The sequence below is a fragment of the Leucopleurus acutus genome, assembly GCF_964270905.1.
Source record: "Leucopleurus acutus genome assembly, chromosome: 1".
In the NCBI taxonomy this organism is placed as follows: Eukaryota; Metazoa; Chordata; class Mammalia; order Artiodactyla; family Delphinidae; genus Leucopleurus; species Leucopleurus acutus.
In genome coordinates this window covers 151,821,326-151,835,764 of record NC_139142.1, presented here as the reverse complement: position 1 = coordinate 151,835,764, position 14,439 = coordinate 151,821,326, and the positions used below count along the sequence as shown (strand labels likewise).

General features: G+C 42.7%; 1 protein-coding gene across 1 annotated transcript in view; it reads right to left on the bottom strand.

The window, feature by feature from the left end:
- Positions 1 to 2,607: 2,607 nt before the first annotated feature.
- CHSY1 (chondroitin sulfate synthase 1) overlaps positions 2,608 to 14,439 on the bottom strand; it is a 74,967-nt gene continuing 63,135 nt past the window's right edge. The window contains exon 3 of the mRNA XM_082842374.1: positions 2,608 to 5,601. Within this exon, the coding sequence (XP_082698500.1) occupies positions 4,009 to 5,601 (1,593 nt within the window). The 3' untranslated portion in view covers positions 2,608 to 4,008. The remainder of the gene's footprint in view (positions 5,602 to 14,439) is intronic.

The following is a 14,439-nucleotide window of genomic DNA, read 5'->3' as shown; positions in this document are numbered from 1 at the left end:
CCTCCAGGTGACCCTTCAAAGCCCAAGAATTGAGGCAAAACATGACTGTCACTTAGCCTGGTCACACATCATGATAAATGGTGTGAGCATTAGGGGGTGAAGGTGTGTGTTAGCCATGCCCCTGAGTCTGCTGTCTGCACAGCAAGTTCCTCTTTGCTCCAGCTGTATCAGGCTGAGGCTGGGCTTTGTGAAATAGGTGTGGTCAGAGAGCTGGGCAGCAAGGAGGCAAGGACAGACTCACCTGTGGAGATCAAGAATTTGACTGTCTGAACTGATGGTGTTTGGGGCAGTGGGACAATGACCAGCTGGGAGGGTCAGAGCTTCTTCTGTGTCTGGGCTCAGGAAGGGCCCCGCCGAGAGTTCACCAGCACCACCCAGCCTTTCTGCTCTCAAGACTCTGAAACGGATGGCACCACCCTCACACCAAGAGGACCATCACATGACCTACATTGTGTGACACGTGGCCTGTCTCCAACCATCAAAGTCCCACACGCTCGGGTCTGTGTGTCTGTTCTCATCCTGGCCCAGAGTAAGTGTTGGGAAAGCGATGCCACCTTCCAGAAGTGAGGTGCCTGCGCTGTCTGCCCTGCGATACAAGGCTCTCCAGCCTCCACTTGGGCAGGGCTCCCACACATGCAACCACAATGCCTAGGAAGCCCACCCAGCCTGCTCTCAGAACCCAAGTCCGTAAGTCCGTCCTGTGGCAACAAAGGCTGGCACAGATCCATGTGCCCAAGCAAGCATGTACCCCCTCATCTGTGTAAATGAATTTTTAAAATGCTACTTATGCTAGCCTATATACAATTCATCCCACCCTCCACACCAGAACCCCACAAACCTGGTGGTTCTTTGCGGGAAGGGCCTGAGGGCTGGATGGTTGGAGGAGGGAGAGGCCATTCACACCTTTGTGCATTGTGATTCCCACCCCCCTTCACCACCTTCACATATTATCCTTAATTTTTAATTATTAACAGGAGTTATCTGGCTTGGGGGTTATGGGCCATTTCATTTTCTTAATACTTTTCTGTAAAGTAATGAAAGCTAAGAGAAAGTCTAAAGTAACAAACGAAGCAAAGAGGTCTAACTAGAAAGTGTTCCAAGTTTAAGGGAAGAAGGAATCATCTTAGGTCAGGAGCGTGGGGCCCACAGGGTCACAGGCCATGCAGTTCCAGGTGGGAGCAGTGGGCAGGCAGGACGGAGGGCATTCTGCTGGGAGGAGTGCACGGCGGGGAATGGAGCACTGATGGAGGGGCTGGGGTAGCGTGGGGCACTGCTGGCCGTTCCAGACACGAGGGCCCAGCATGCTGGATCACCACCTAGAAAAGAGACTCAGGTCTGCAGTCCAATGAGACTGTCCACTTGTGTCACATCCACACTGGAAGGGTCTGAAATGACACCAGAGTGGACCATGGGGGAGTTTCAACGGGCTCCTGGAAGATGAGCCCAGGTGGCCAGTGGAGTAAGGTGGTGAGAGAGCTCCAGACAGAGGGAAAGCACAGGCAGGAGAGAGACTGATGTCCTCACAAACGAAGAGCCCAGTTCGGCTGGTAGCAGTACCCTGAAGGGTGTCCTACAGAATCCACTCTCTGGGCAGTGGAGGAGGGCACCAGAGCTGCTGATTTGGAGGGGTGCTTTAGGAAGAGGGAGTGGCCAGGTGGAGAATGAGCCCACAGGCCAGTGGGCACAGAATCCAGGCACGGCACTACGAGGGAAGAGGACCAGAGTGAAGGGGTCCAACGGCATTTCTGGAGATGGAGTCTTGATGAAGGGAGGTCAGCACCTCCATCGACATTAACGGTGATGTCAGGGAAAAGGAACAGACGTGGGCAAGAGTGGGATTAGGGAAGGAAACAGCCAGTGTTAACAAAGTGTCACCAGGACATCTGATGGACATTGAAGCTCAATAAAGTAATTGCTCACACCCTGTCCTACAGTTCCTTATTATGGTAAAGAGAGACAATTTAAGTGACTTTGTCATCAAGATGTATATTATGTTCTTCCTTACTGAGGAATAAATATGTCTTTGCTTTTTTCCAAGGAAAAACTAAACACTCCCACAAAGCAAATGGCAATTAGGATGAATGACAGCAATTCGTACTGTGAGCACAGTGTCATTATACTGGATCTTCACTGTCATTACATGGTAAATACCTGTCCTGGGAGTGTAATTTGCATCCACAAAGCTTGCTACCTTGGCATCAAAGATCTTACTGTTTTGATTCTTGGATTATATGCCAACTGCAGGTAATTTATCCTGTAGCTAGATCCATCCTAAAACCCTGAGCACATTCATGCACACAGGATCACGTGGGCACTTGTTAAAATGCAGATTTTAACTGTCCTGGCAGGTGCACTAAGGAGGCCTGGAAGGTACATTTGTACCAAGAAGCCAGATGGGGCTTGGACCTGGTTTGAAGAACTTTGTTCTATAAAACACAAGATTCAGCAAGTTCTTTAAGAGGAACAAACAAAAGGTGACAAGTACATTCTAAGGAAAAAATAAAGGAAGAGGCACTTGAAAGTTTCATTTCATTCCTGAACTGCAGTGCATACAAATATTCCCCTCAAATAACTTGAAAAACCTTATGAATCAGTGTTTAAGTTTTTTACTCTCCAAATGTAATACAATTCTTCAGCTAAAACAAGAGTAATGAGACAAAATGGTTCTGAAAAGTACAATAGAAAAATATTGTCCACTGGTTTATTTTTCCAAATGAGCAACAGGCTATTTACAAATAAGCAGATCTCCAATGATGTATATTAAAATGGCAAATCTATTACTGTTTGAAATCTAAATGAAAAACAAATTTAAGGCACATTTGTTCTGTGAATTTAAAACAAACTTTCTGGTTTAATGACAGATTCATTTCACTTTTGTCCCCAAAACACGTGAGCACCAAGATTATCAAAGAACACTTAATATTTAGTAAAACAGTAAGGAATGTAAAAATTAAGGAGGGGGAGAAGAGTTTTCAAAAGGAAATCTTTGGAGATCAGTTTACTGCAAATAAAATATACTAAACATTCCTAATACACATAAATACTAATAACTAACAGGTACTTGGGAAATGGCAGAGTTCTAAACGATGGATATTAAATAAATTAAAGGTATTTCAGATATAAAGGATAAAACAAAACAGTAATTAAAGAATGAGACACCCATCTCCATCAACATAACACGGACAGGATGAAGTGATCAAAATCTGATACATTTCCCCCCAATGCTTTCATTAGGGTTGGGTCTTTTTTTTTGTCTTTGTTTTAGCTTGCATACATTAGATTTATGACAATAATTCTTATTTGCCATTCTAAATATTAATATTTTACCCTTTAAAAAGAAGGGTCTGGAGAAGAGAAAATGCCAGACCCTTCTTGAAATGTAATGCCAGGTCCATTAGGCCACACTAATTACAACAAGAACAGCCATCTATCTTTTACTGTGCTTTCCCTTCTCCCTTTGCTTTGAAAAACCTTCAAAAATGAGACAAGATTGGGGGAAACAATCACCTTTGGAAAGCTTTCTTGAAGATGATGATACAGCTACTATCACATTTCTTTATTTGACAACTGCAACATAAAATGGCTTAAAAAAATTGCTGTAAAAAAAGACAAAAGGTAGAATCTGTGCAAAGTTAACAGTTACAACAAAACGTTTACCAGAGTTACAGTGTTTTGTTACAATAATACTTTGCAGGAACGTTCATGTTTTCTGCCATAGGACTATAGCAAAGAGGTCTGAAAAAGAAATATTAAAAAAAAAGTTTTGTTCATCAGGTACATTTCAAGTCATAATTAAGCAGGTCTGCTACATAATGTTCAGCAAGAAAATGTGTTCAAAAGGCAAACATGATCACATTTTTGTTCAAAAAACTCAATCTTCAAGGAGTCCTCTGTAAGAAAATCATGTGTAAAATATATCCTTGTATGGACTTCAAAAACTGATCATACAAAAAAATTTTGAAAAATAAATTAGGTAATTAAAAATGTCTTTTCCAGCAAAGCTGGACATTAGGCTGTCCTCACTGAGCCATTATTATTGCTGCTTTTACTGTAATTTGGGTCATTTTTTTCTAGCCACATTTCAGCCAACTGCTGTGTGGACCCATATGTTGATGCTTTGGACCCCAAGCACATTTTGTACTGTTTGGGATCAAGGTTGGGATCACAAAAGACAGGATGGTGGACGTGGACTACTCCTACTTCTTGGCTCCTAAATGTCTTCAAACCTGCCTGGACAACCTTGTTGAAAAGGTCGACATCCTCGAGCCCCCAGCCTTGGATAGAAACATCAAAGCCACCTACTTGGACGAGATCTCCCTTATAAATACAAGTAATGCCAAACCCATAGTTTCTCCAGAAGCCAGTTTTTTGAGTAAAGGCAAAATGGTTGTCACTGGGAACCTTCCCACTATAAACAATCTTAGGATCGTACTGGCTAAAGATGATTGGAAAATATATTTGTTGGCCCAGAACTGTATTTGCTCGACACCGCTGAAGAAATTCTGTAGTAAATACAAGGTCAACGTCACAGAAGAAGAGCAAAGATTCATTATTAAATTGGGAAGATCCCACTTCTAGGGCCAGAGCTCTTGAAAATTCTCCAGACACAGGCAAAATCTGCATGTCGGCTTTCGGGTACTTAATGCGGTAATCTCTCATGAGTTCAACTTGCTTGGCCTTGTCGGGGTTGGAGTCAGAATTAAAGAGTAGAACAACGAGCCTGACATTCTGATTCGGAATGAGACATGTCTTCTCAAAGTTCCCCATGAATCTCACAAACATGTCAAAACGTCCAGACAAAGGAATCAATATATTGATCTTTTTCTCTTTGGGTTCTTTGTGCTCATCCTTGGACCCAGGGAGCTGAAAGGGAACAAGCTTCTTCAGGGAATTCGAGAGAAAGGACAAGGATCCGGATTCTTGATTGATTTTGTTGGCCAGTTCCTTTGCATCCAGCTCCTCGTGTTCCACAAACTGGATCTTGCTGAAGGTCTGCTGTAAATACGCATGCCTCCGCACAGGCACCGTCATTTTCTTTCCTTTGTGTTTTTTGTACAGAAGCAGCAGGTCCAGAATGTACTCGGCCCCGTACATGGGATTCACTCGGCGATAGCCGTACTGTATCTCCTTAAAATCAATAACGCGCCCTCTGGTCTTGGCGTTGGCATTGATCATCTCCATGACCTGCATGACAATGTCATCCAAGGCCTCCCTCTGCGCGGAGTCCATCCCTCTTCGAGGGGGTTGGCTGTCAGCAGCCGAATACAAATATTTCCCAGTCAGAAACTCCCACTCCAGAATCTCCTCTCGCTGGCGGGGCTGAAACCTCATGAAGGAAGGAGGAATTCCCAGCTGGAGGTCTTCTTTATGAATCTCGGTGTTGCTATATTTGCTCATCAGGACAATCTCTCGGTGCAGCTGGATGGTGCGGTGTCGAAGCTCAGCAATCTTGCGGCTGAGCATGTAGCTGTGGAGCCTGTACTGGTAGGGTGGGTTTTTGTTAGGGTGCAGTGTGATGGCTCGGTGAATTTTACTGTTATGGAGATCTCTAATGTACCCCTTCTTGTTCTGTTCATAATTCTCATAAAAAAGCTGCTGCATCTGTTAAGAAACAAAAAAAAGATTGCTATTAGTATTACATGACTGAGTGTCCCTCTATTCTTATATTTCCTTATAGACCTGCATACTCTAAAAAAAAAATATATAAATATTAGAAATCTTTCTAAATGAGTCAGAGCATATCTAAGATCCCAGGTAAAGCCCGATCTACAGCAGTCCAATGAGAGCAGAAGAATTATAAACCACTTAAAGAAACAAGACTTCATCAATAACCAGAGTTAGCCAATACAATTCTGTAGGCAAACAGAATTATGAAAAGGTTTTCCCATGAAGTAAAAGTGTAATCCTGAGCTCACAGCACACCAACTCAACATACCTGGAAGAGAATGCCACTGCTGGTCCCCACCAAGCCCGTGAAGGGGACCTAGGAGCCAAGGTCCCCTCCCTGAAGACTGGCACCCAAAAGGAGCTGCCATCTGAACAGGAATAAACTGCATCGGTGGAGTGAAAAGGAGAACTCCAGGAGGATGACCCGAGCGCAGGATTAATGCTGCTTCCAGGGAGCTGAGCAGAAGGAAAGCCATCCAGCCACATGCAGGAAGAGGCCTGCAACTGGGAAGGGCATGCTGTAGGTAAAACCAAGGGTCTGCGAGGTTACTGGGAGCACACTTGGAGAATCCTTTAAACATCTCTGTGTTCCTGTGCAGGCAGGAAAGGGCCTGCTTGCTAAGCGCCACGTCTCGAGCACCAGCAGAGACAGCACATGGGGGCTCAGAGTGTGGAGTTGAAGGACAGGAAAGGCAAGGGGACTCATTATCCCACCCCACTCTCCCTCTGTTCTAGGACACTGACTGGGAGAAACAAAAGTTTGAGATCCATCAGCCAAAACTGGGTCTGTTCCCTCAAGCTAGATAGGGAATATACTTAATTCTCCAGTACATTCAAGCAACAGGATGGTGAGCTCTACAAAGCCTTCTAGAGTAAAGAACAAAAATTTCCAAAAAATTTTAGTAAAAATAACACTTGTGGGACTTCCCTGGCAGTCCAGTGGTTGGGACTTTGCCTTCCAATGCAGGGGGTGCAGGTTCGATCCCTGGTAGGGGAGCTGGGATCCCACATGCCTAGCTGCCAAAAACCCAAAACATAAAACAGAAGCAATATTGTAACAAATTCAATAAAGACTTTAAAAATGGTCCAAGTCAAAAAAAATCTCAAAAAACAAAAACATTTGTGGTCGGTATCTGATAAACTAGTCCTATTTTATTTGTGGCTCAACTTTGTTTTTCTTGATCATATTATTAAATACTAACTCTTGATAAGCGTGCATGGATTTGGATCAAGTAGGCCTTTGGACAGTCGTATTTTTGATTTTTTTTCCTTGAGCCACTAAAGTTATAATAAAAGAAAAATACAGATTAGCATTTTTACACCCCATTTTCTTTTTCTATACAATTACTACAAGCTACCAATAAATGAAGCCAATAAGAGCAAAAAGAAGGGAAAGGCTTCTGAAGAATGGCTTAAAAGAAAAAAAAAGAGCACACAAGTAACGCTGCCGGTGCTGAGCAGGGGCTGCACACGCACCCACTCACTCACTCAATTCCCTGGAGCCATGAGTCTGCTGAACGCTGACCACCTGTGTCTTGTCCTCAGCGGAGCAACTAGCCTGGAACTGCAACACCTCCTCGCAAGTGCCCTTACCATTTCTGACTTTGCTTTCCAACATCATCTACAATCAACAAACGAGGTATGTGCATACACGGAATTACCCGCTGAAATGATTTCCAAACGTTACATTACTTAGATAAGACAGTCAAGTAAAAAAAAAAGGAAAGAAAAAAAAGAAAAGGAAAGGAAAGGAAGCAGAGTGTCTCTCACCTCTGAGAGAGAGCACCACCTTTCTCAAGTGTGCAGCGGGCACCCCCACAAGCGTGCAAGTGTCCACTCACTGTTTCTCTCAGCACATGCAGCACTTAGCTACTCAAATTCTTGACTTAATACATGGACCAAAATAAAGCAGTTTGGGATTTGCTGAAAGAGGGCTTGAAGAAACTGATGTCCGAACTCCTCCAACCCTGGATAGACAGGCCACAGAATGATGACCAAGAAAAATGACAAGGTAATCAAATCATAAGGACCATAAGAATTTATCTTTCTTTTAATTTCACTCCTCAGATGGGTCACAACAAAAGAGGTTTAATGAAAATCCTGTCGAAAGTGTTTTCACTGTTCATTTTCTAGCTGGGCTGATTCCTGGGTACAAACTGCATGGCTGCAAGGTGACAAGTGAGTGTCATCTGAGGATTCAAAACCATGAAGAAACACTGAGGAAAATTCTTTGCAGGTGCTAAAACAAATGCTGTCGTTTCCTTCCTCTGACCCTCACCCCTGTATGCCCCAACAACTTGAGGCCATTTTTCCAGTTTTAACAAAGTTAGCCTTTACAACATGCATCAAATAGCTGGGCAAGCCACCTGACTCCATGACTCCACCTGAGGACACCACTGTGTGAGGAGAGGCACTCAAAGGTTGGCAACATGCCCACCACAGCAAAGAACTCAGCAACAACCCAATGCTCCATGGTCGGGGACTACTACAGTCACTACCGTAAGCTATATGGTGGAAGGCTTCCTAACAATTTTGGCAGAGATTTTAAATATTTGTTATAATTATATATTACTTCCATTTTATCTGCTTATAATTTCAAAATTTTTAACAATGAGCATGAAGAACCACGTCTTTTTTTGAAAGGTCCCTTTATGTTTCCAAGAATGCAGGCACACTGAGCCATCAGTCTGGCCTTATAAGCTGCTTTCCAAAACTAAGAATACTCTGAAGCAGGTGGTGCTCCTTCCTCTCCCCGTGCTGCCAATCCCATCTCCCCGGGTATTTCAGACCCTGCTCTGCTCCTGCCCTGCTGGGTGATGTCTCAGTCTCCCAATGGGTCTTCTTGCAGAACTGTTCCTTCCTCAATTCTGCATGGTAGCAAAACCAATCTTCTTAAGAATATGAGTGGTAGAACCCACATGATTCTCTCTTCCCAAATACTCTTAAAAGAGAATAAAGAATGCAAAAGGAATAAACCCATAAGGACCAAGAGAATGGGGTAGGAGACACAGACACAGTAGAGAAGAGATGTCCCAAAATTCTAAGAAAATGGAGAGTGAAAGGAAGATGAAACCCAACAGACTGCTCTGAAGAGTAAGCCAATTTATTTAATCCTGAGAACCCTGCGGAAAGATACCAGTGTTGCAAGGCGGGTGGAGGCTGGGGCTGAACACAGGGAGATTGGAGGAACTGGATATATGGAGCAGTGAGAGCCCCACAGTTCCTCCCCACATACCACCATGGCGGGTGGTGGGAGATGCCCAGCAACTTCAAAAACACGCTCCCAGTTATTCCGGCATTTAGATGATGGGTCTGTTGCCAGAATTCATGCAGGGTTGCATATCAATTGTTGCAACTAAACTAGGACTGGTGAGTAGTAAATATTGGCGGTTTCTTGACACATTCATCTTTTTTAAAAAATAATTAATTAATTTGGGGCTGTGTTGAGTCTTCACTGCTGTGTGTGGGGCCTCTCTAGCTGCGGCGAGCGGGGGCCACTCCTTGCTGCGGTGCGCGGGCTTCCCATTGCGGTGGCTTCTCCCGTTGCAAAGCACAGGCTCTAGGCGCACGGGCTTCAGCAGTTGCAGCATGCAGGCTCAGTAGTTGTGGCTCACAGGCTCCAGAGCACAGGCTCAGTAGTTGTGGCATGCAGGCTCACTTGCTCTGTAGCATGTGGGATCTTCCCGGACCAGGGCTAGAACCCATGTCCCCTGCATTGGCAGGCAGATTCTTAACCACTGTGCCACCAAGGAAGCCCTAACACATTCATCATTTACAGTAGTTATTCCTGAATGTCACTGTCTATAGGTTATTTTCCCTTACTCCTCTGGGTTTACTTCATTGATAAGCACATAAGCCTGAAGTTCAATCTGTCCGCAAATGAAATCTGAACACCTAGAGAGGGATGCGTTCAAGGCTGACAGTAGAGGGGAAATGAAAGTCTAAACAGTAGGACCCCCCAGTCCTCTTCTCCCAAATGGCTCTCAGAACACTGGTCCCCCACTTCTCATTCCAAGTAGGAGGCTGGAAGCATTTTTTCTGTATCAACTAAATAGCCCCATAGATATCTACAGTCCTCCAACAAAAAACATCACCCAAAAGTTGATCACTACAGCCAGGATACTAGTTTAAAAAAATCTTGCCTATAGAGCTTCTAGTTAGTTTTTCAATGCTTCAGCCTCAAATGACAATTGACAGCCAAGGACCATCAGGCAGTTGAATGAGGGTTCCAATGGGAAAGATGGAGACAAAACAAGGAAACAAAAAGCTTGGTGGAAATAGAAACAATGCAGTGACTAGAAGAAAAACTCAACAACAAAAAAAACAAAAATTATAAGGTATTCAAAGAGAAGCTACTGTATCTGCACAACAAAAATGGAATACTATAAAAAAGATAATCAGAAAACAAAAAAGCTCTTGAAATTAAACATAAAATAGCAAAACAAAAAGAGTAGAGATTGAAGATAAAGTTGAAGAATATTCCAGAAAATAGAAAAACAAAACAAAAAAAAAACAGGAGGGAAAAGTATTCACTCTAGAAAGAGAAAGCACATGGGGAAGAAAACACAAAACATGGGTCCAAAATTACTCAGGTGCCTGGATTGAACCCTAAGTGCCCAGAACAAAGAGTACAAATTGGGAACACTACAGATAAAACTATTAAAAACTTGCATAGAGGAGAAAAAAGGCCATATACAAATAATTCAGAAACTGGAGTGGCACTAAACACAGACAAAACTAAAGAACAATACCTTCAAAAGTGGGAGGAGTGAAAATTATTCTCCACATAGAATTCTCTTCCCAACCAAACTATCCATCAAGTAAAAGGGGAGAACAAACAGCTTCAGAAATTGAAGGACTCAAATTCTACCTTGCATTCATTCTTTCCCAGGAAGCTATTAGAGGATGTGCCCATCTAGAATGAGGGGTTAAATCTGGAAAGATGACATAGGATCCCAGAAACAAGGAGTACAACACAGAAGGAAGAAAAGAGAGACCCAGAATGACAGTGCAAGGAAATCCTACAAGAACAGTACTATGGACTGCATGTTTGTGTCTCCCCAAATTCATGTGTTGAAACTCTAATCCCCAATGTGGCACTATTAGGAGGTGGGGCCTTTGGGAGGTGACTGAGTTTAGATAAGGCGTGAGTGTGGGGCCCCCATGATGAGATCGGGGCCCTTATAAGGGGATGAAGCACCAGAGCACTGTCTCCCCACTATGAGGACACAGCAGGAAAGCAACCATCTGTAAACCAGGCAGAGCCCTACCCGAACCCAACCATGCTGACACTTTGATCTTGGACTTCCAGCCTCCTGAGTGTTTAAGCCACTCAGTCTACAGTATTTTTGTTCTAGCAGCTGGAACAGACTACGACAAAGAGCTTTGCAGCAGGGAACCAGTGCACACGGTAAAAGGCACAGATGTTCACTGCTTGCATCTCCAGAATCCAGATCAGTGCCTGACACGCTGCAAGATACTCAACAGAGAGCTGATGAATTAATGATTAACAGCAGTCTTAATGCATACGAAGTATCAAGAAACTGGAAGATCTCAGTGCAGAAGAACACAGCTGATGTGGATAGACACAATACAATATACTTGTGTTCCTGTGACCAGGATACATGTTAAAATGTAAAAATCAGCAGCACATTTTGAAAAAGAATACACACCCTTCCACCAAAGGATATAGCTGTCATTTGTTTTTTACTCCCCAGAACACCAGTATATAAGTGTACATTTTATTCTTAGCTATCAAAACCCTGCACAAGGGGAGCGAGGTCCATCGGGAGTCCTCTATGAAAGCAGGTCTTCCGTGCATGACTGATTATTTCTTACAGACTCGATAGGACAACATGTCCCCAAACATTTTCAGGAAAACATTTCTCAAAACATTTTAGAAGCTGTCTGTGGTCATTACTTTCATAGTGACTGAAGTCTAGGTAAGCTTTATCTGAAATACAGAGTGTGTGTGCTAAAGGCATAAATACAGAGAAGAGAAAAATATTGACTGGCAGGCTTCTGAAAGGCTTAAAATCCCCTGGAACCACTGTAGACTGAAAATTTTAAGCTACAGTAAAGTTGTTGTAGGAACCTTCTGGCTGAAGTCTGGCTGAAAGGAATGTTGTGTTACATTCTTTTTCTCTTTTTATGAAGAAGAAATCTGTTGCAAGACAAAAGTGTGTGTGCGTGTGTGTGTGTGTGTTTGGGGGAGGCAGCACTTATTTTATTAAAAATAAGGTCAACTCTATGCCCAGATTAGCTGGTGCCCCCCCATGTCACCCCAAAAGATTTAGTCTACTAATATTGCTATAAAATAAATGTTTTAGACAAAGAAGCCACTCACTTGGCAGACTAGATGGAGTACATACCTGCAATGATCTTTAGAAAATCTAAATAAATGCCAGTGAAATAGCTCCCTTTCTAAAAGGACAAATAAGAGTATAAGTACTTCACAGATGATTAGATAGAATGTAACAGGTGAGGACATGCACTTCCACATAAGGATATTAATGGTAATACTCAGACCCTGCCCAAATCGGCTTCCAGTGGCACCTTTTGGTCCTTTAGCACATTTAGCAATCTCCCTCAACTTCTATACAAAGTCTTATTACAAATGACTTTGGTGTAGAGGTAAGGAACCATTTTCGTTTCACCCTCAATGTGGTGCAACAGGAGAGGAAGAGGAAAAATTCAGATTTCAGGGAAACTTTTTTGGAGAAGAGAAATACATGTCACAAATCAACTTCAAAATTAAGAACAGGAATATAAAGTATAATTCAAAGTAAAAATTTCAATGAGATATTAAGGCTAAGTTAAGGAAGAACGATCCAGAAATCATCTGTGATCCTGAAAAGGAGCCGGGCGGCTGGAGGGAAGTACTGGAGAAGCAACCCAGTGCTTAGACTCTGCCCTCTCCCAACCCCACCTGACCAGACCTCCAGGGCCAGCCCCCGGCTGAGTGCATAGCGCCCTACCTACTGTCATCTACCCCCTTAGCACTTTTATCCCAGGTCACACTATCCACAGTTCACATGAAGCCATCTTAGTACTCTCGGGTCTCATTTTTGCCTTTGTAGTATTTCTGGCATTTGCATTTGATTTTGGAATCCCTGGCAAAGTTCTCAAGTTATCTTTGTTTTCACCTTGACTAGTTTCTCTGCTGTTATTTGGGTTTTTCCTACCTTTTGTTTTTCTTTGAAGGTGCCTGGTTGCATTTAAGAAGGCATGCTGTGGGTGGGATGAAATTGAACCACTTCGTTCTTAGGCACTTGAATGAGAAATAGTTGGATCGTTAAGCTGAACATCTATACCTTCTATCCATTGTCCCTCTTTCCCTCATGTTATAGCTAATTCCACTGCTTACTACAATATTCCCCATTAAGCAGTCTCTAAGAGGAATAATCATATGACTAAGGGAAGTGGTTAGCAATTTTCTAGTAACAGAAATGAAACTATTATTTATCTGGAAGAAAGTTTAGAATATAACAATTTAAAGAATAAAGGTTAAGAAATAAGGCTACATAGAGACATTTACTGCTTTTATACTACCAATAAGTTGTAAGACTTGGACAAGTCATTTGAATTTGTTGGGTTTCAAGTTTTCTCATTTATAAAATGACGGTATAGAGGTTCCTTCAAGGTGAAGAATTCTAAGATCTTATGTGCTAATTTTAGAACCAGTCTCATATAATTCTAAAGTCATGTCCTGATGTTCTTCAACCCATCCATCCTGATATGGTTGAAGGTGTAACATCAGAATGTTACAGGATTCTAGGTTCACCGAATCAAACTGTATTAAACGGTTAAAAACACATCCCAATGAACTGTTTCCATCCCATAAAAACAAACCTCCAATTCTGTTACAAATGAAAATAGTTAAGAATATGAGATTCATAACAGTTCATTTTAGTAACTCTAGGGGTAACAAATATGTAATTTTTTGGTAATAAAGAACATGTATTTTGAATAGTACCAAATTTAGAACAAGGACTTTGTTATTAAAAAGTACTTCAATAATCTATTACTTGGCACAGTCTTTGGAAGAATATTATAAAATGGAAAGTTAAAAAGTACTGCAGAAGACAAATCAATGCACATAGGTTATTTAATAATCACAAGGAATACCTTATTTAAAACACACTAAAGAAGCCTTTTTAAGATGCATGGAATACCACTGATGGTTTAAAGTTAATTTCCAGTGTCCATAAAACAGCCCTTAATCTTTGTTCTAAAAAGTACCCTCATAGGGCTTCCCTGGTGGCGCAGTGGTTGAGAGTCCGCCTGCCGATGCAGGGGATACGGGTTCGTGCCCTGGTCCGGGAAGATCCCACATGCCACGGAGCGGCTGGGCCCGTGAGCCATGGCTGCTGAGCCTGCGCGTCCGGAGCCTGTGCTCCATGACGGGAGAGGCCCGCGTACTGCAAAAAAAAAAAAAAAAGTACCCCCATAATCTTGGATTCCAGCAAAGCCATCTCCCTTACTGTGAGGTGTTTCAGGACTCTGAGTCAGTCTACAGTAAATCCGAAAGGGGCTAATAAATATCAAGGTCACGCGATTCCCAGGAACTTCTAGCCAGCTGGGAATAACCATTAACTACCCATGCCTAATCTTCAGTTAACAAATACCTCTAGGGTCTTCATTAGCAAATGTCCTTCTCCTCTGCAATGAAGGCCAACATTCTCATTAAGTTAAGGCTCTTCCCATTAACTGTTTACATTAATGTCATCATAAAGTACATACTTCAGCCATATCAACAGACTGTCACTGCTC